Genomic DNA, 17,343 nt, shown 5'->3' on the forward strand with positions numbered 1-17,343 from the left:
CGCAGCTCCCGCAGCCGCTGGTCGAGGTAGCGGGCAAACTGCTCGCTCACCTGCGGAGGGACGAGGCTGGCTGCAGATGCGGCTCACCGCGGCACGGCAGGGCAGGGGCAGCCTGCCGCACTCCAGCGGGGGGCGGGCAGGGAGCCCCGGGCCCTCGCGCGGTGCCTGAGCGTGTCCCCGGCACCAGCCCCGGGCAGGGAGCAGCCAGGGAGCGGGGCCAGGCAGCGCCCAGGGCTGCAGCGGGGCTCCRCGGCCCGGCGGGTGGGTGGGGTGGGGTGGGACGGGGACCACAGCAGAGCCCTGCACGCCCCAGCCCTCCTCGGACTCACGTGCAGGACGGTCGGGAAGGAAAGCTGCAGCAGGGCCCCCGCAAAGCCCTGCGCCAGGGCCAGCACGAAGGCGGCCTGCTGCCCGAAGAGCTCAGCCGCGGCGCCGCGCAGCCGCCGGTACAGCCCGCAGAACCGCTCCGCGACGTCCGGCGCCTGCCACGCTGCCTCGAGGAACTGCCGCACCTGCGGGACACGGCGTGGGAGGCCCAAACCCGGAACRGGACCATCTCCGCGGCGCTGCCCGCGGCCCCAGCCCTCGCTCCGCCGCGCCAACCGTGCGGGGCTCCGGCTGGCCTGGTTGCAGCCTTGCCGGCGCCTCGGGCTGCTGAGAGCTTGCGGAGGGGCAGCAGAGCTGGGTGAGGGCTGCGCACAGTAGGACGAGAAAGGCAGAGGCGGCCGGCAAGAAACAAGCAGCCCCCGAGCGCCCCAGCGCTGGGGCCGGGCTGAGGGCTGGGAGCTGCCGGAGAGCCGAACCCAGCGGGAAAGGAGCGACCCAGAGCCGGGAGGGCAGCAGAGCCGCCAGCACAGGGCCGGCTGCCCCCACGCTCCTCCAGCCCCCGCGGGGCCCCCGCCAAGCCCTGCTCCCGCCCTGCCTGCCCGGGGCGGCCCCCGYGGCCCCTCCTGGCCCTACCTGCTGCTGCACCACCCCACGCCAGCACCGCGAGATGCCCCACAGGCTGCTCCGCTCTGCCATCACCACCGCCTTGGCGGCCCTGGCTGGCGCCTCCTTGCTCTTCCCGTCCTTCCCCCCTGCCAGGGCACAAGSCCGGGGCTGAGCGGGGTGCGCTCCACGGGATGGGAGGCACAGTGGCCCTGGCGGACGGCCGCGGCCGCCCCCAGCTCCAGGCACCTCCCCTGCCTCAGCACCTTCCCCAGAGGCCCCCGYGGCCCCACGGGAGGGAAGACCCCCTCCTGGCTCACCGGCTCTGCCGGGGGCTCTCGCCTCCTCCAGCTCCGCGCCGCTGGGCTCCACGTGCACCAGGAGCCGGGTGAGGCGCCGCACGCGGGAGCCGAAGGCGGCGGCACGGCGCGGCGGCTCCGCGCGCTCCAGGTACTCGCTGAGCAGCCAGGCCAGGGGGCTGACGCCGCTGGGGTCTGCAAGGCCGGAGACTCGCAGCGGGCTGCCYGGGGCTGCYGCCGGGCRGCAAGGGGCCCRGGCGAGCGCAGGCTACCTGGGCTGGTGATGCTCTGCACCAGGGGGGTCACCAAGGCCTCCCAGTACGTCCTGCCCAGCGCCTGGGCCGCCTCGGCATCAGGAAGGAAGCGGTCGGCAAAGGCCTGCTCGTGCCACAGCGCCCGGTTCAGCCTGCGGCAGGGAGCGGGCCGGGCACGACGCGGCCAGGCACCCACCTGGGGGCGGCGAGGGCCCCCTGCCCGCGCGGGGCACCCAGCCGCTCCCCTGGGGCCACCCCGGCGCGCCGGGCAGGGCCGCCAGAAGAGACCTCACCTGCCGAAGAGCTGCAGCAGGCGCCCCCGGTCCCGGCCGATCTCCCGGCACCACGCGTGAGCCCGGGCGGCGCAGAAGAGGGCCGTCCGCCGGCAGAGCTGCTCCCTGAAGACCGGCCAGAAGGTGGGCTTGGGGCCCAGCACCTCGATGCCACGCACGCGCGTGTCGATGCCGCCCTGGGGGAGAGCGCGGCCCTCAGCGCCTCGCGCGGGGCCCCAGGGCCGAGCCCGCGCGGCCGGGCCCCGTCCTCCCCCCGCTCCCTGCCTGCTGGCACCGCTTCACGCGGATCTGCACGAYGGGCCAGAAGCGGGGCACGTTCTCCAGCAGGACCACTCTGCTGTCGGAGGGCAGGACGGTCACCTGCGGGCAGACGGCAGGCCCTCAGCGCGCCGCGCAGCCAGGGCCAGTCGCGCGCGCGCCCCGGGGCCTCCGGCGCCCCCAGCCTCCGGCCCGGCCGTGAGCCCCTTGCTGGGCCCAGCGGGCGCCAGCCGGCGGCTCCCGCCGCACGGCCACGGCCCGAGGACTGCGGGTCGCACTCACCGCGTTGAGCACGGCGTTGGCGGCTGTGGGGCCGTCTCCCCCCAGCACCACGACGCGGGCCGGCATGTAGCTGGAGTCCTCGCCGGCCACCAGCATGCTCAGCTCCCTGCGGGGCGGCAGCCGTGTCGCTGCCGGGCGCAGCCCACCGGTGCTGGCCCTGCCGGCCCTCCGCCTGCGCCCCGCCGGCCTCGCGGGCCGCTCCGGCCCCCCGTGCCCAGCCCCACCTGATCACCACGCCACGCTGCATGTGCACGGTGATGGAGTGGGAGCCGGTGCTGCCATTCGACTCCCAGTAGGTCTTGGGGTTCCCGTCCGTGAGCTTGCCGGCGCGGTGGGGGTTGGAGGAGACCTGAATCTTCTCCCAGCACTTGTCCTCCTTCACCTCCACGCTGGAGCCTGCCGGAAGAGGCCGCAGAGCCTCCAGCCGCCAGGCCAGCAGGGACCGGGACCGGGAGCGCGGCACCCCGCGCTCACCTCGGCACAGGTTGCGCAGAAAGACGTCGAAGAAGGGAATGCTGACGGGCTGCTGGCTCCGGCGGTGCTCCTCGATCTGCCCCAGCACCAGCTGGGCGACGCGGACGGGCCGTTACCGGGGACCGCGGGCGCAGGCCCCGGCGCAGCCAGGCCCCGCCGGCGCCCCCGGCCCACCTGGATGCAGCCCGCCAAGATGCTGCCCGTCAGCTTCCCGTAGAGGCTGGCGTGCTTCTCGCAGCCGCTCAGCAGGTCGCGCAGGGCCGGCGCCAGCGGCAGCGCCGCCCCGTGCCTCTCCAGAGCTCTGCCCAGAGCCTCGTGGGCGCCYGCGCGGCACATCGCCACCGCGCAGTCCTTGCTGGCGCTGCCCAGGCGGTGCAGGAAGCGCACGACCTCCCGGACCACCTGCCGAGCGAGGGGCCGCCGGGGCCCAGCCGGGCCGCTGCCGGGAAGCCGCCAGGACCCTGCCGGGCCGCGCCGCCGCGCTCCGGCCCCCCCGGCCCCGGCGCCGCAGCAGCGCACACGCTGGCCCGGCCAGGCACCCTGCCGGCACCCTGCCCGAAGGACGCGGCCACCGCCTCCCGCCTCCGCGGCTGCCGTGGCGAGGCGGGGGCCGAGGCGGGCGGAGCCCCGGCCCCGTAGCCCCCGCGTCGCCGGCAGAGCCCCCCGGCCTGGGGCCCCCTCACCTCCTGGTCGCTGCTGTGGGCGCCCATGGAGGACAGGCAGGGCTCCACGCACTCGTGCCAGGGCAGCAGCTCCTCCTGGCCGCCGTCCAGGAACTCGTTCAGAATCCTGAGCAAGGCAGCAGCTCCACCAGGGCCGGGGCCAGGGCGCGCGGACCCGCTGCCCTGCCCCACCGGGACGCCCGCGGGACCGAAAGCCAGGGCTCCCCCGAGCGCCGTGGGCCCCCCACACGCGCTGCCCAGCACTCGCCCGGCCCCGCTGGCCGCACCCGGACCCACCTGAGGACGCTCAGGCTCGCAGCCTTCTCCGCGCCCAGCAGCTTGAAGCTGCGCAGCAGCAGCACGAAGCACTCGCGGTCCCRCAGCAGCCGGGCCGCCTCGCCGGAGCGCACGGCGCCCTCGCCGCAGAGGTGCCGCTCCAGGGCCACCACCGCCTCCGCCGAGAGGCCGCCTTCCCGCGCGCCGCCCACCAGCATCCGCACGTCCACGTCCCCCGGCTCCAGCGATGCCTCGGCACCTGCCGCGGCGGGGACGACACGAGCCGCCAGCTCCAGCACTGCCCGCGCGGCCCCTTCCACGGCTCAGCCCGGCCCCCGCACCCATGGGCCCCGGCGCGGCCCGCGGCGCTCGCTACCTGCCRCCTCCAGACTCCGCGGTGCCTCGTGCTCCACCAGGCGGTTGATGGCGCTCAGCGCCAGGCTCCTGCCGGGGCAGCCCGCGCCCTGCCCGTCCCGCCAGCAGCTCCGCAGCACCGCGGGCAACTCGCAGCTCACCAGCTGCTCCGCCAGGCCCCGCTGGCCCTCAAGCAGCATGTTCACCACCAGCAAGCCRTTCCGCACGCCCGAGGAGCCCCTGCGGGGACGGGGCGACGTTGGCACCTTCCTCCTCCTCGCCCCGAGCCTCCCCCCGCTCCCAGGGCGGCCGGCCACCCCCGCGCCGCCGGCCGCACCCTGCCCCTACCCTGCAACCCTCTGCATGGTGCTTGTGGCCGCGGGGATGGCGCTCAGCAGGCTCGCCGAGCCCTYGCCAGAGGCGGAGCCGATGCTGGCAAAGATCTCCCGCATCATCTGCGCGTCGGCCTGGCTCAGCGGCGACGGCTGCCCAGCGGCACCTCCCGGCTCGCCGCTCCCGGCGCCCACCAGCACCTTCAGCGCCTGCAGGGCCGCCGGCAGGTCGCACGGGCCGCGGGCAGCGCCCAGCGTCAGCCTCCTCCCCGGCCGTGCCGCGCCGCACTCACCACCAGGCCGGCCTGCTGCACCACGGCGGAGGCGGCGTGCTGCCGCATGCGGGCCAGCACGGCCCGCACGCCCCCCTCCGCGGCGAACGGCACGCGCCACTCGAACTTGAGCATGAGCGCGGCGAGCAGCCGCAGCGCCAGCGCCACCAGCGCCTTCTCCGCCGCCTCGCTGCTCAGCAACTCCACCGCCATCTTCACCACCTTCTCCCTGCACAGGCAAGGGCACCTCGGCAGGGGCCACCAGCGCCGCCACCGCCCCGGCCCCACCAGCTGCCTCCCCCCGCCCGCGCGGCTCCGCCGTCCTCACGGCAGCCCCCGGGAGGGACCCGGCTGGGCCTCGTGGACGCGGCCTCCGCCCGCCCTGCTGGCGCCCACGCTGCGACGCACCTGCCGTCGCGCCTCCACCGCCCCCTCCCCACGCTCCCAGCTCTGCCACCAGCCCCCTCCCCGGGGACACAGCCCTCCCCCAGCCGGCCCCGGCCCGGCCCGGCCCGGCAGCACCCCCGTGGCGCACGCCACCCACCTGGTCCCCAGCCCGCCCTGGGCTTTGCCAACTTGCTGCTCAAGCCCAGCCTCCTCCTCCAGCATCTCCAGGATGTGCTGGAGCCCAGCCAGGCGCAGGCTCGCCTCGGAGCCGCTCCTCTGCATCGCATCCACCACGGCCGCGATCCTCGCCAGTAAGCCCCTCTTGCCAGTCCCCTTGCAGCTGCCCAAYACTGGGAGGGGGCGAGAGGCCGACGTGGGTGTCAGCGCCGCCACTGCCTGCCAGCACCCCCAGCCTCGGCCCCCGCGGGCCTGCCCCTGCCCAGGGCACCTCCGGGCCTCCTGCACCCAGCCYGCAGCCTCCCTCTRCYGGGGCAATGCAGCCACCCGGCACCATGGGTGCCCCGGCCCACAGCAGGCGCTTACGTTTGCTCTGCTCCTCCGTCACCTCCGGGAAACGCAGCCCTTCCCTCTGCAGCAGCTCGCTGAACAGCTGGCGATCCGACTTCTCCTCTGCGGCGGGGGCTCCAGGCGGCAGCGTCGCCRCAGGGAGGTCTTCTTCTGCCACCTCGGCCACCGCRGCTTCGGGGCTGGCGCCCCCCRAGGMCRCCACRGCGCTTCCCCTGCCGCCCTGCTCAGCCCCCTTGCCGAGGAAGTACTTGGCATAGACGCGGGAGCCRCGGAGGTCGCTCAGAGCGCTGCCCTGGCACCGCTTCTCCAACGCCCGCAGCACTTTCTGGGCCAGCTCCGCAGATGCCGACAGCTGGATCAGGYCTTCTTCATCCAGCTCCRACAGCTGGGCGCACGGCACCGAGTTAACCCTCTCGGACCCGCTGCGGCCCCACACTCGCTGCGACGGCCRTGGTCGCACCGCACGGCAAAGCTGYGCGAGCTGCACGCAGAAGGGCCATTCCCCAGCCCCAGCCAACGCAACCGGCACCGGCCCGGCCCTCCCGCCGCCCTCACCGCCCGCCTGCCGCTGGCCGAGTCACCCCACGGCTCCCCGCCGCCCGCCCCAGCCTCGCCGGGTGCTGCCGTCTCTCCGGCAGAGCCGGGCCAGAGCCCATGTTTCCTCCCCTCCCTCCCTTCCCCTCGGCTGCACCCAATCCCCCCACGCTCCGGGCACCCCCAGCGCACCCTCCTAGTTCGGTCGCTTCTCCCCCCTCGCCGCCTGCCTGCGCGGCAGGTGCCCGCGGCCCCCTGCTCCCATCCCGGTCCCTCCCCTGCCGTCCSCCCTTGCTCCCTCACTCCCGTCCGCCCGCTCCACGGCGCCGTCCCCTACCTGCTCTGCCTGCTCCTGCTGCACCAGGCGGGTGATCTCGTCCTGCTCCTGCGCTCCCAGGCTCCTCACGAAGAAGAGCAGCTCCCACCACTCGGCTCGGCTCAGGGTCTCTGCGGCGTCGCTTGGCTGCTCCCCRAGGTAAGGCAGGGTGTAGAGCCCCCCAAAAGGCTTGCAGAAGAGCGGCTGCGCAACTGCAGGAGAGCAAAGCAAGGGAGAACGCTGTAGGCTCGGCCGATCCCCCCTCAGCAGAGCTGTCCTCAGCCGCAGACCCCTGTTTTTGGGTAACAAAATCCATCACAACTTCTGAGGAGGCAGGCTGGCAGGAAATTAATTCCGCCAGCAACTTCTCTCTTTTCCTAGTGCCACCTGCTGGCAAAGAGGGTAAGTACTCACAGGCAAAAGCAAAGGAGGCTGCAGCGCTACCAAGCTCCTTTTAGCTAATGCACCCCAAAACAGTGAAGGGAAGATAAAATCCATTATTTAAGTTTTCATCGGATAATTTGGAAGCTGGAGCTCAGTCAACACTTGCTGATATCCGCCATGCAACATCTCCAGGCTTTCTGCAAACGCAAGCTGGGAGACATACTGCTTCAAGACTCAAAGGAAGAGGGTCAAACTCGCTCCAAGAGGCCCATGTCCACCAACAGCAACTACATACGTGGCTGGTTACCGACAGTCAGCCAACATGAGATAATTTATGCAAGTGCCAAGATTCAAAGCAGGAAGCATCTAATTTTTCAAATTTATTTCTATTTAGGTTATGATGATTAAAAACATTTTTACGGAGAAGTGAAGTAAATTCTATGTTTCTGCCAAAATCAGAGCAAAGGCAAAAGCCAAAGTCTAACCAAACTCATTTTCATCTAGCCAGCACACACTGATGTGCAGTTAAGATTTTATTACCAAGGGTAGAAACCAATAATGAATGTTTTCAACTGGCAATAACAACTTCTTTAAAGTGGATAATGAGCTGCTAATCTCATGTGTACTATGCCCCTTGCAGCAGTTTATAGGCCCCTTGCCTCTCCAAAAGAAGTCCTACAGGATCAGAGGCTTGATGAAATTGTTAGTTGATCAAGTTCCCCAGCCCAAGTCACATCAGATAACGAACAAGATAGGGTATCTGAAGTCTGGATTTTCCCATTTTTGGCTGCCCAGTATGAGGGCAACATGAAAGGAGATTCCACTTCCTCGAGATTCTGTAGCTGTCTTATGAAAAGAAATTTCATGCTCAACTCCTCCCAGACCAAGAGGCATGAAGTTAAACAAAATGCTTTTAAAAAGAATGAACACGTGATCTGAGAGCCTACAAGGCAAGTTCGCCTCAGAAAGATTCTGTATTTCTGATTTTGGCAGTTTGTTCAGTTAATTCTGACTTACATTTTTCACAGTCTCAGTATAAATCAAATTTTATCTTTTTATTATATCATGACAAAAGCCCAGGATTCAAAAATAGCCCCATGCAGCCATAAGCCATATGATTGCTTAACCAGCCCTACTGTCATACAAACTAAAAACTGATGACGCTTTCTAAATCCAACCCACTAAATGAAAATTTGCCCAGCCTTTTAGGGTTTATCACTCAAAAATATGCCATAGTAGAGTCAGAAAGAGATGATACAGCCACACGCATGCAGCACGTAACCTCACCTGTGTCTAGGTTAAAGCCCTCTATCAGACTATATACTTTTTCCTGACCAGCAGGCTCTTCCCGCTGATCTCCAAAGCCAATAATCTCCAACACGTGCCAACGCACCCAGTAGGTCCGACCTGTTGACTGCCATAAAACCTGTGGGTGAAATAGATCTAGGTGATTAGATTTGCCACTCACTCAGTCCTCGTGTTATATTTGTCCTCCTCTTTCACAAATGCATGGAAAGAGAAAGCACTATTTCAGTACGAGACAACCTAATGTGCATACAGATTTCAACTTGTGTGTTATCTGTTTTTTAAGCATACTGTCATTAACCTGTTCCCCTGATCACACTTGGATCTCTTTATGTAAGAAGAATCACAAATTTTGCATGCAACCATTGCAAATCTCTTCTAGGACAGCAGCAGTAGGTTAGGCAAAAATCCTATACAAAAACCTGCCGGTGAACATAGAGAAAACATTTTTTTTTCTTTCTCCGACTATCTTCTCTTGGTCATACTTTTATACTCTGGTCATTCACCACCCTATGGGCTCTTGGACATGTTTCTTGTTCTTGACTTGTGTGTCTCAAAGATAATTGTTTCCTTTTTTTCCAAGCTGCTTCTCAAAATCCTTTTTTGCTTCCCATATTGTAGTTTTACATTTAACCTTATGGAGCTAAGTTTCTTTTCTCTTTCCCATTTAAAAGGGGCTTCAATTTTCTGGAGGATGTTCTCTCTTATTCCTAATAATTTTCCTATCCTGTTTTTTCCATCCAGGTTTTTCTTGGTATAAATCTTTTTTTGATAAATGTGAAGTACTCTGAATGTGAAGTGCTTGAAGGTACTCTGTGGAGACTCCAAGAAAAGTAGGCTCTTTCATTTAGCTCTCTTAGCAGTCTGTTTTATAAAGGAGAGTTCAAGCACTTCTATTTAATCCCAAAGATGAACAACTGTAGTGATTTCTTGGTTTTCATTATTTAGGAATATAGAATCAAAATACATGCAGTCCCTGCCAAGAGCAGCTTTCCAAGAATAAGGGATGGATCCCAGTCCTGCACTTTGCTCAGAACCAGCACAGCATTGCCTCTCCAAGAGGCAGATATTTATGATGTGTCTATATTTACTCATGACATCCCAACTCCATGTGACACTTTTGCAACCCACAGGGAGGTAACTGAAGAGTCTTCAGGTTTCCTGCCCTGGCAGCTTTGCCAATTTCCCTCAGCATGTCCCTCACCAGGGCACCTTGCTCAGACAGTTGATAAAGCCCCAAACATTATGCTTCTCCTATTTATGTCTGGTCTTTCAGTCCTTACGATTTCTATTTTACTAGCTAAAAGAGTTCACCTATTCACCTATTTGTCTTATCTAGCTCCTCTCCCACATCAACCTGTGCTGTCACAGACCTAGCACAAGTATCCTAGTGAATACACAAAGCCTAGCTGATAAATTATCCTTCAGCCACATTTTAGATATCAAAGTCAGACACTTTAGTCCCCCTTCTTATTTTCTGAATTGCCTGCTTCTGTTGTCTTTTTCACCTCTGATACAGTTTTATGCTTTTATCCCTAGAAGATAAATCGTTCTGGACCACTAGTCCTTCAACCTCTTTCATCTCTCCCTCTCTGTGGAGTTTAAAAGCTCCCTGAGTAGGCTCAGCAGTCTGGCTGCAGTTTGGTTTGGGTAAAGCCAGTCTCTTCTGAACCACTTCCTTCTATCTAAGAGTACCTTGTTTACTCAAGAATGGAAACTCTTCCATCTTACACTATTTTCTCAGCAACCTGTTGAAATTTTACACCTCCATCTCCTTCTAAGCTTGCGGAGCACTACTATCTACCCTCTTACCTAACAACTTCAAGATTTAGAGCCCCTTGCAGTCTTCACACATGCCACAACCTCTGCTTCCTCTCCAGCACCTCATAGGTGCCTAGCCAGACACCTTGTGACATCCCACCTTATCTAGCAGACAAGTCACCCCAATGGTCTCTGATGCCGCAAATCCAGCTCTTCTTATATCTAACATATTCCACCTCTTTCTGCCCACCGGAACCTCTGCTCCTGAAGGGATCTTCTTGGTACTAGATCACCATCACCTGGCAAGTAAGATCCACCCATGGGATCATTTCTTTCTACTTTACCAGTCTAATATCCTCCATACCATGAGGTATGTTGTTAGGTGCGTGCGCCAGGAGGTGGGACCATGCTATGCCACCAGTAAGGTATCATTGACAAAATTCTCTGTGACTCCAAGAGATGCTCCTTTTCTCTAATGGCTATGTGTGTAAGCAGCGAAGGCATCTCATGTGCCTACTATCTATAGCCTTATGAAGGACAGAGGCAGAGTTTTTTCCTAGAGGGATGGGGAACGAGGACAGAAGGGCTAGTATCTAGGCTCTCTGAAGAAGAAAACAGCATCTAAGCAGAAAGAGAACCCAGTAACAGTGAGTATAATACACCAATGACTTCAAAAACACAGCAGAGAAAAAAAAATGTGTTGCTGCCTCACCAAGCTCTTTGGAGTCACAGCAATGCTACCAGAACTCCAAAATACTGGAGAGCTGAAGACGTAAGATACCAAGAGACTTTAAAAAGCACCAATTGGAAACTGAGCTAAACGGTACACACAACACCTGTTAGTCTCCAGTGAATCCCTGACCAAAACTAGTTATGCACAAATTGTCAGCAGAAAGAAGTTATAGAAAGCTAGAACTGAAGGACCAGAGACAACGGTAAAGGTCAGCACAACCTTGCATCTGCGTGGAGAGGCAAAGAAAGCAAGAGAAAAATGAAGAACGACAACAAAAAGAGAGGAGACATAAGACAGACTCTCACACACTGGCTGCAAGGAGAAATGAAAAATGCCTGTAAACACATGTCTCTGCACATAGGAGACTGACAGCAAGCCCCAAGAAGGATGAGCCACAAGAGCAGAACAAATCCAAAAGAAAAGGATTAAAACTTTAACTGAGACCAGAGGGAAGCAGTTCTTCACTAGGACAAGCTGGCTGATAGCAAATAAGCTGTCAATACAAAGCAAGTGTAACACATGAGACTGGAAAGATCCTAAGAGGTAGTGGAGACAAAAATCAAGTTTCCTTTGAAAGAGAGAGTGATAACAAAGGTCCAGAAAAACAAAGATGATCAAGAGATGACATTACAAAGATGATTTTGAGCTGTTTGGTTACTGCCATCTCTCTGTGGAAAGAAAATTCCTCAAATGCTTCGACCCAAAAGTTCTTACTTAGCTTTGGGAAGCTACTACAGACACATACATGGATATGAATGCAGGGAAAACAGGGAGAGACAGGTAAAGATGAAGGTCCCCAAAGACTGCACTATCACAAGCAGTTAACTTCCTAGACAGATTAGAGGACATGCTCTACTAATTGATGTAGAAACTGCCAACAAACTTCTTCACTGACTATTACCATTTAGATCTGATTTTGTCAGTAGTGGGAGCCTTACAGAAAGCTCTACTATCGAAAATAAGCCTCGGTGGAGCAATTGCAAGTTGAATCAGCTTAATTAAACAGAAAAATAAAAGCAGGAGGAGGAACCCAATGACCCATCTGACTAAAGGCACTAGAAGTCAGCAGCAGACTTTAGTTAACAGTATATAAAAAAACCCATCCTCTGAAATTTGTATCACATCTAAAAGKAAAAAAAGTTTGCAAAGGAAGGATCTAGATCCTCTTTTCAAGGGTTTAGTTACAATAACAGCAAAAGCAACTAAGAGCTTGTAAGAAACAGAAGATGTGAATTTTTCTAAAATTSTGTTTTAGAGATCAAGTAGAACAAGGACAAATAGAAAATCAGCAGGAATTTGCAATCTTTACAGATGGGTTATAAAAGATATTACACTGTAAAAAGCTTTTCAGACACTTAAATAAAATGAGAAAAGATACATAGCAGTTATTCAACAAAGAGAGGCTGCAATGAAAAATAATCTATGCATGATCCAAAACTGGAAGAGTATTTTGTCTCGATATTCAAAAGAAAAAAAAAACATCAAAGCAAAATCTGATGTTCCAAAGCACATTTCCAAGGGGGGAAACAGACCCTGGCATCTACTTACAAATCAAAACACACAGCTGGGTAGGCTGGGTCCAAACTCAACAGAATAAGTACTGCCACTCAGATGCCAAGGCTTGCTTAACACCCTAAAGCACCTCTTGCTGCATTACTTACTTGTGAGCTAGCCCGCTCCCAAACCACCTCCAAGATTGAACACAGGCCAGGGACTACTGCTAGGAGGTGGGATGTAGTCACCTGTTCTGGAGGCTCAAACAATCTTAGCAGGACAAACTGGACTAAGCCAAACCAGCTCACACCAGGATCCTACCCTCTGGCTCTGAGGGCTGTCTTCTTTGCTAGGATTGTTGTAGCCAGAGTCAAAATTATATTTACTGTCCAACTTCTAGAGTGTGAAGATGTGATTAGCAAAAGACCGAACAGTCACCCGTTACTGCCCCCTCTGCCGCCCTGGCCAGGCTACCTCTGGCAGTGACCTACCTGCACCGCGTGCGTGCCGTCAGTGCTCTGGCAAAACTCGCCTTCGTCCCCGGCTCTCACTTCACCACAGTCCTCCAGCATACGCACCCGCATGCCGCGCACCAGGTTCGCCTGCACGTACTCCACGTAGCTGCTACGGCTTGGGAAGGCTGAGCGCGTTTTGAAGGCACTGGGCTCTTTTGGYCGGGGAGCAGGGCTTGCCTGAGCAGCAGGGCAGGCCGGGGCCTTGGGCTGGAAGATGGAGCGGGCGGCGCGAGGCTGCGTCCCCYGCGGGGACGGCGGCTCCGGCTTGTGCCTGTGCTCCCAGCCCATCACGTGCACCAGCTCCGAGATGAGGCCTGCCATGGCCATGCTGAACTCAAACTCCTGCTTCACGCGGCTCCTCTCCCCACCCAGCGAGCCAGGCACGGCACGGTCCTGCGCCTCCCCTCCCCGCTCCACACCGCCRCTGAGCTCGTCCTCAAGAGAGGCCACGCGCAGGTAGCGCTTCACCAGGGCGAACAGCAGCTTCCCAGGGATCTGCAAGAGGCACAGCTGTCACAGCCCAGCCACCGCGGCVTCTCCGGCTCGCTCCGCGCCGCCAGCTCGTCTCCAGGCAGGCTCCCGGCACAGCCTCGCACCAGCGGGCAGCAGCCCAGCCCTCTCCGCCTGCCCTCGCCTCCCTGCCCAGAGACGAGGCTCCCCACCGGCCCTTGGCCTCACGCCATGCCCAGGCCCTCGGCCGGCTCTCCCGACGCCCGGTCCTGCTTGGCTGCCCGTCACCAGCCACCTTCCCTTGTCCCCAGCAAGGAGGATGAGGGCCCTGGCGCCCACTCGCTCCCCTCCTGGCCCCCCAAAGCCCTCAGACCTGGGGCTCCCCRTGCCCGGGCTRACAGGCCCTGCYGCTACCTGGGGAAGGTGAATCCCTTCAAAGGACATGCAGTACTCTTCAGAGGACATCGTCTCAGCAAACAGCTCCAGCAAGGTGTAGCGGCTGTCAAAGYCCATGTGCTGCTCGATGCCATCCTGCTGGCTCAGGGACAGCAGGACGTAGGCCCGGCTCCCTGCAGACAAGAAGCAACCGGCACAGACTGAAACACAGGAAGCTCTGTCTGAACACGAAGGGAAACTTCTTTACTGAGAGAGTGACAGAGCACTGGAACAGGTTGCCCAAAGAGGTTGTGGAGTCTCCATCCCTGGAGATATTTAAAAACTGTCTCGACAGGGTCCTGGGCTACCTGCTCTCAGTGACACTGCATGAGCAGGGGGTTGGACTAGATGATCTGTAGAGGTGCCTTCCCACCTCAGCCCTTCTCTGATTCTGTAAAATATTTTTGCTGTTCAGCATCACCTAGAACAGCGCTTTGTCCCTTGATCTCAATTGGCAACATTTTGCTCTGCTAAATAAAATCGCGGTTTTTCCACATCTAAACCTCTGAGATTCCCCCCAAAACAGACACTCCAAATAACTGACTCCAGAACAGCRGGGTCAGGCAAGAAAAACCRTCYKCCTTGACCTGCGCCAGCCCCCCGTCTGCCCCACGAGCTTTGGCACTGCAGCAGGGAAAGTCACACAGCTCGAGCTGGACAMGTCAMCACCCYCGCTGGCCCACAGGCTCCTACCAGGTGCACCCAAGCCACGTTAAGGACTTCCGAGCCTTGCCAGCTCCTGTCAAACGCAGAGAGCGACTGAGGAGCAGCTGAGGCTGCTTCTGCCCACCACGGCCTGAGAAGGGGCTCCGTGCCAAGAGCAGGCCAGAGCCTCTCCGGTCAGCAGCGCGCAGCAGAGCCCTCCTGACGCTCTGCCACCCGCCTGCGACCAGCGGGCCACCTCCAAACAGCTCATCTGTGTCCCAGCTCTCGGGAACCCACCAGGGAAAAGAGCTCCCAAACCCGCCTGCTCTTGGAGYGCCCCAGACGACTACGACACGGCAGCCGCTTGCGGAGCTCAGGCTCCTTCTCCCCCTTCGCCAACCAGCCCCAAGAGGCTCCGTTTCCCGGACGTCCCAGGCCTGCAGAAGGACCGGCGCCGCTCGGCGGCCGGCGGCACCCCCACCTGCGTCGTGCGAAGCCAGCGCCCTCAGCATCTTGCCGGCGCTGCGGCGGATTTGCTTCTCCTTGTGGCACAGCATCTTCATCAGCAGGTCGAGGGCTCCCGTCTCCTTGAAGGCGCCCGTCAGCGAGCCAATGCTGGCGTACGCGCTCAGCACGTGGATGGTGTTGAGGACGGAGGACTCGGGAGCCCCGGTCCCGGCCATCTGCCGGGCAGCTCGCTGCACCAGGCTCCCGACGTCAGCCTTCATCTCCAGCAGCGACGCTTCGTCCAGCGGGACGTCGGCCGGGAACGGGCTGGGCGCCGTCTCCTCTTTCACCCACCGCCCGCCCAGCTTCCTCTGGCCCAGCAGCGCCGGGCAGCTGGCGCAGACCTCTTCTGCCGACATCCACATCAGGATGTTCYCCGGCTTGCTTTCTGCGCCGGGGCYGCCGCCGCCTGCCGCGCTCTCCTCCGAGCTGACCACGCTCCACCGGATCAGGTACTCGGGGCGGCCGTCGCGGCCTCGCCGCTGCCGCAGCAGCTCCTCYGGGTAGGCCTGCAGCGTGGGTCCCAGGTGCACCAGCAGGCTGCCRTTCCGCCTCTCGCTCACCATGACAGCAAAGGGGCCTGTGGGGACGGGGGGAAGGAGAAGCGGGTGCTCAACCTCAAGCATCGTGCCAGGGAGAATCTGAGCAAGTGCTGGCTGAGGCACAGACTTTGATCCTGTGATCCTGCGATCCTGCACCCAGAATAAAGTCCCAAAGGAAACCTCACTTCACAGAAGCTTGTGTCCCCCTCAGAAATAACGAGGAAGTGTTTCACACACAAACCCTGTGCCCAGCGTTACTGGCACACACAGAGATAGGCTCTCCCTGTGAAACCCCCAGAGGCAAAAAGAGCACATTCAAATCCCCTTCATAAGGCAGCAAATAAAAACCCAAGAACTGCATCCTGCTCACTTCTCTRCCACTGACTATGGCACAACACTGCGGAAGCTGCTGCTTTCTAGCTTCTCTTTTCTCTCCCACCATTTAACATTTACATGTCTATTCAGACTGCAAAGTCTCCCAGGGCTCAAAGGTTCAGCCAGAGACTCTCTCTCACTGCAGAACCCAGCAGGAGACACCAGTGTGTGAAGAAAATAACTAGCAATTTCTCAGGTCTAGCTCATATCCATCACATCACTGTCTAAAAGTCGCTCAGTATTCCCTTCCTGGTCTTCTCTCAAATATTTTTTGCCTTTAAAAAGTCTAGTCAACAGGCAAACTCACCAAAGTGAGGAGCTGCTGCTCTTTGTTGTTTGATTGTGCTACATATCTTGKGGCTACAGAGAAGAAGCTGCGACACTTCTCTGCTTCATTTATGCAAAGGCAAGCTTGAAATAACTGGTTGTCCAAGACTGGGTGCCAGTAGTTAGCTGGTCAACTGCAGACAATACTGCACCTAACTGGCCAACTTCAGCACATCAGACCAGAGTCTGATAAGAAAAGTAGTATCCCAGAAGAGCCCACACAGATTGTAATGGAGATATACAAGCAGGCCGTCTCGTGGTCACTTACACACCTAGGCAAGAGAAGCAATGAAGGGACATGCTGCTCAGCTGAAGTAATAGGTCTTTTTTTAAGGAAAAAAGAAAAGTCATTCCATGTAGGAAATTGTCTATCCACACACAACTGAAAAGGAGACTCCATTCAAAGAAGATACTAGGCACACTCAAAGAGGCCAGGGCAAGGGGAAAGCCAGAATTCCCTGGAGATCCATACTCACCTTCAGCTATGTCTTCCTTGGAGTCAGCAGAGCACACAGCTGAGATCTTTTTGCACCCTCCCTGTAAGGGAAAGCCGAAGTTATTCTCCTGTGCTTTGCATCCATGTTTAGATGCTCTGCCATAAGCCAAGCAGCTGTTTTCCCTGGCTGTGCYTGACAGCACACAAAGGCATTCCCTGCTCCAAGAGGCTCACTTAAAATAAAAACCCCAGYAAACAAAAAGTCAAAATCGGCGTGRAGCGTTATCCTGCTGGAGGAGGAGACTCCCTTCACCCAGTCTCCACATCTTAGCGCTTAGCACAACGACCACTTTACAACGTAACAAGCCAAAAGGGCCCAGAAGAATTTGTAGCTGGGGAGGGGAGAATTTGGATTCAGGGCACTTGAATCACATCACGTAGGCGCCAAGTGCGGCGCCCTGGGGCTTTGCCAGGGAAACGCACAGCTAAGTAACTGCACTGCTTATACCGCTGCACCGAAATACACCCTCGGCGCGGGGGAAACGGGGCCCCCGGTCACACCGCAGCCGCCGCGCGATGCCCCGACGTCTCGTCTCGCCTCGCCTCGCCGTCAGCGATCCGAGGCGACGATGCGGCCGAGGCCGCCGCCTCCGCCAAGGGGAGAGGGGGGCGCGAAGCAGTGCGGAGCCGGACCCCGGCCCGCTCCCTGCCGCACCGCGAGGGGAACGGACGGGGAGCTGGACYGTGACCTGCACAGACAGMYAGMYAGCTAGCTAGCTAGMTAGYTAGTTAGTTAGTTAGTTAGCTAGTTAGTTAGTTCCTTCCTACAGTCGCCCTTCTGCTGCTCCTTCTCCTTCTCCTGCTGCTGCCGCCGCCGCAGCTCCCACTTCCGGGTCGCTGCTGAGCGCGATCACGCAAACGGCAGCTGCTACGGGTAGCGGCGAGGGTCAGGCAACCTCGCAGGAGTGCGCCTGCGCACTCCC

General features: G+C 59.6%; 1 protein-coding gene across 1 annotated transcript in view; it reads right to left on the reverse strand.

Annotated features, from left to right (window-relative positions):
- CUL9 (cullin 9) overlaps window positions 1–17,267 on the reverse strand; it is a 29,526-nt gene extending 12,259 nt beyond the window's left edge. Inside the window, exons 1-25 of the mRNA XM_085308438.1 lie at window positions 17,189–17,267; window positions 16,401–16,461; window positions 14,655–15,260; window positions 13,508–13,662; window positions 12,620–13,138; window positions 8,123–8,261; window positions 6,473–6,663; window positions 5,617–5,986; window positions 5,231–5,423; window positions 4,708–4,915; window positions 4,431–4,624; window positions 4,105–4,322; window positions 3,750–3,987; window positions 3,474–3,579; window positions 2,965–3,192; window positions 2,791–2,881; window positions 2,541–2,712; window positions 2,317–2,422; window positions 2,041–2,136; window positions 1,777–1,952; window positions 1,502–1,635; window positions 1,251–1,424; window positions 961–1,079; window positions 330–512; window positions 4–50 (exon numbers count right to left, since the gene is read on the reverse strand). Coding sequence (XP_085164564.1) covers window positions 4–50; window positions 330–512; window positions 961–1,079; window positions 1,251–1,424; window positions 1,502–1,635; window positions 1,777–1,952; window positions 2,041–2,136; window positions 2,317–2,422; window positions 2,541–2,712; window positions 2,791–2,881; window positions 2,965–3,192; window positions 3,474–3,579; window positions 3,750–3,987; window positions 4,105–4,322; window positions 4,431–4,624; window positions 4,708–4,915; window positions 5,231–5,423; window positions 5,617–5,986; window positions 6,473–6,663; window positions 8,123–8,261; window positions 12,620–13,138; window positions 13,508–13,662; window positions 14,655–15,246 — 4,649 coding nt within the window. The 5' untranslated portion in view covers window positions 15,247–15,260; window positions 16,401–16,461; window positions 17,189–17,267. The remainder of the gene's footprint in view (window positions 1–3; window positions 51–329; window positions 513–960; window positions 1,080–1,250; window positions 1,425–1,501; window positions 1,636–1,776; window positions 1,953–2,040; window positions 2,137–2,316; window positions 2,423–2,540; window positions 2,713–2,790; window positions 2,882–2,964; window positions 3,193–3,473; window positions 3,580–3,749; window positions 3,988–4,104; window positions 4,323–4,430; window positions 4,625–4,707; window positions 4,916–5,230; window positions 5,424–5,616; window positions 5,987–6,472; window positions 6,664–8,122; window positions 8,262–12,619; window positions 13,139–13,507; window positions 13,663–14,654; window positions 15,261–16,400; window positions 16,462–17,188) is intronic.
- Window positions 17,268–17,343: the final 76 nt, after the last annotated feature.

The sequence above is a fragment of the Rhea americana genome, unplaced genomic scaffold, assembly GCF_003343005.1.
Source record: "Rhea americana isolate MKP2758 unplaced genomic scaffold, rheAme1 scaffold_276, whole genome shotgun sequence".
Taxonomy (NCBI): Eukaryota; Metazoa; Chordata; class Aves; order Rheiformes; family Rheidae; genus Rhea; species Rhea americana.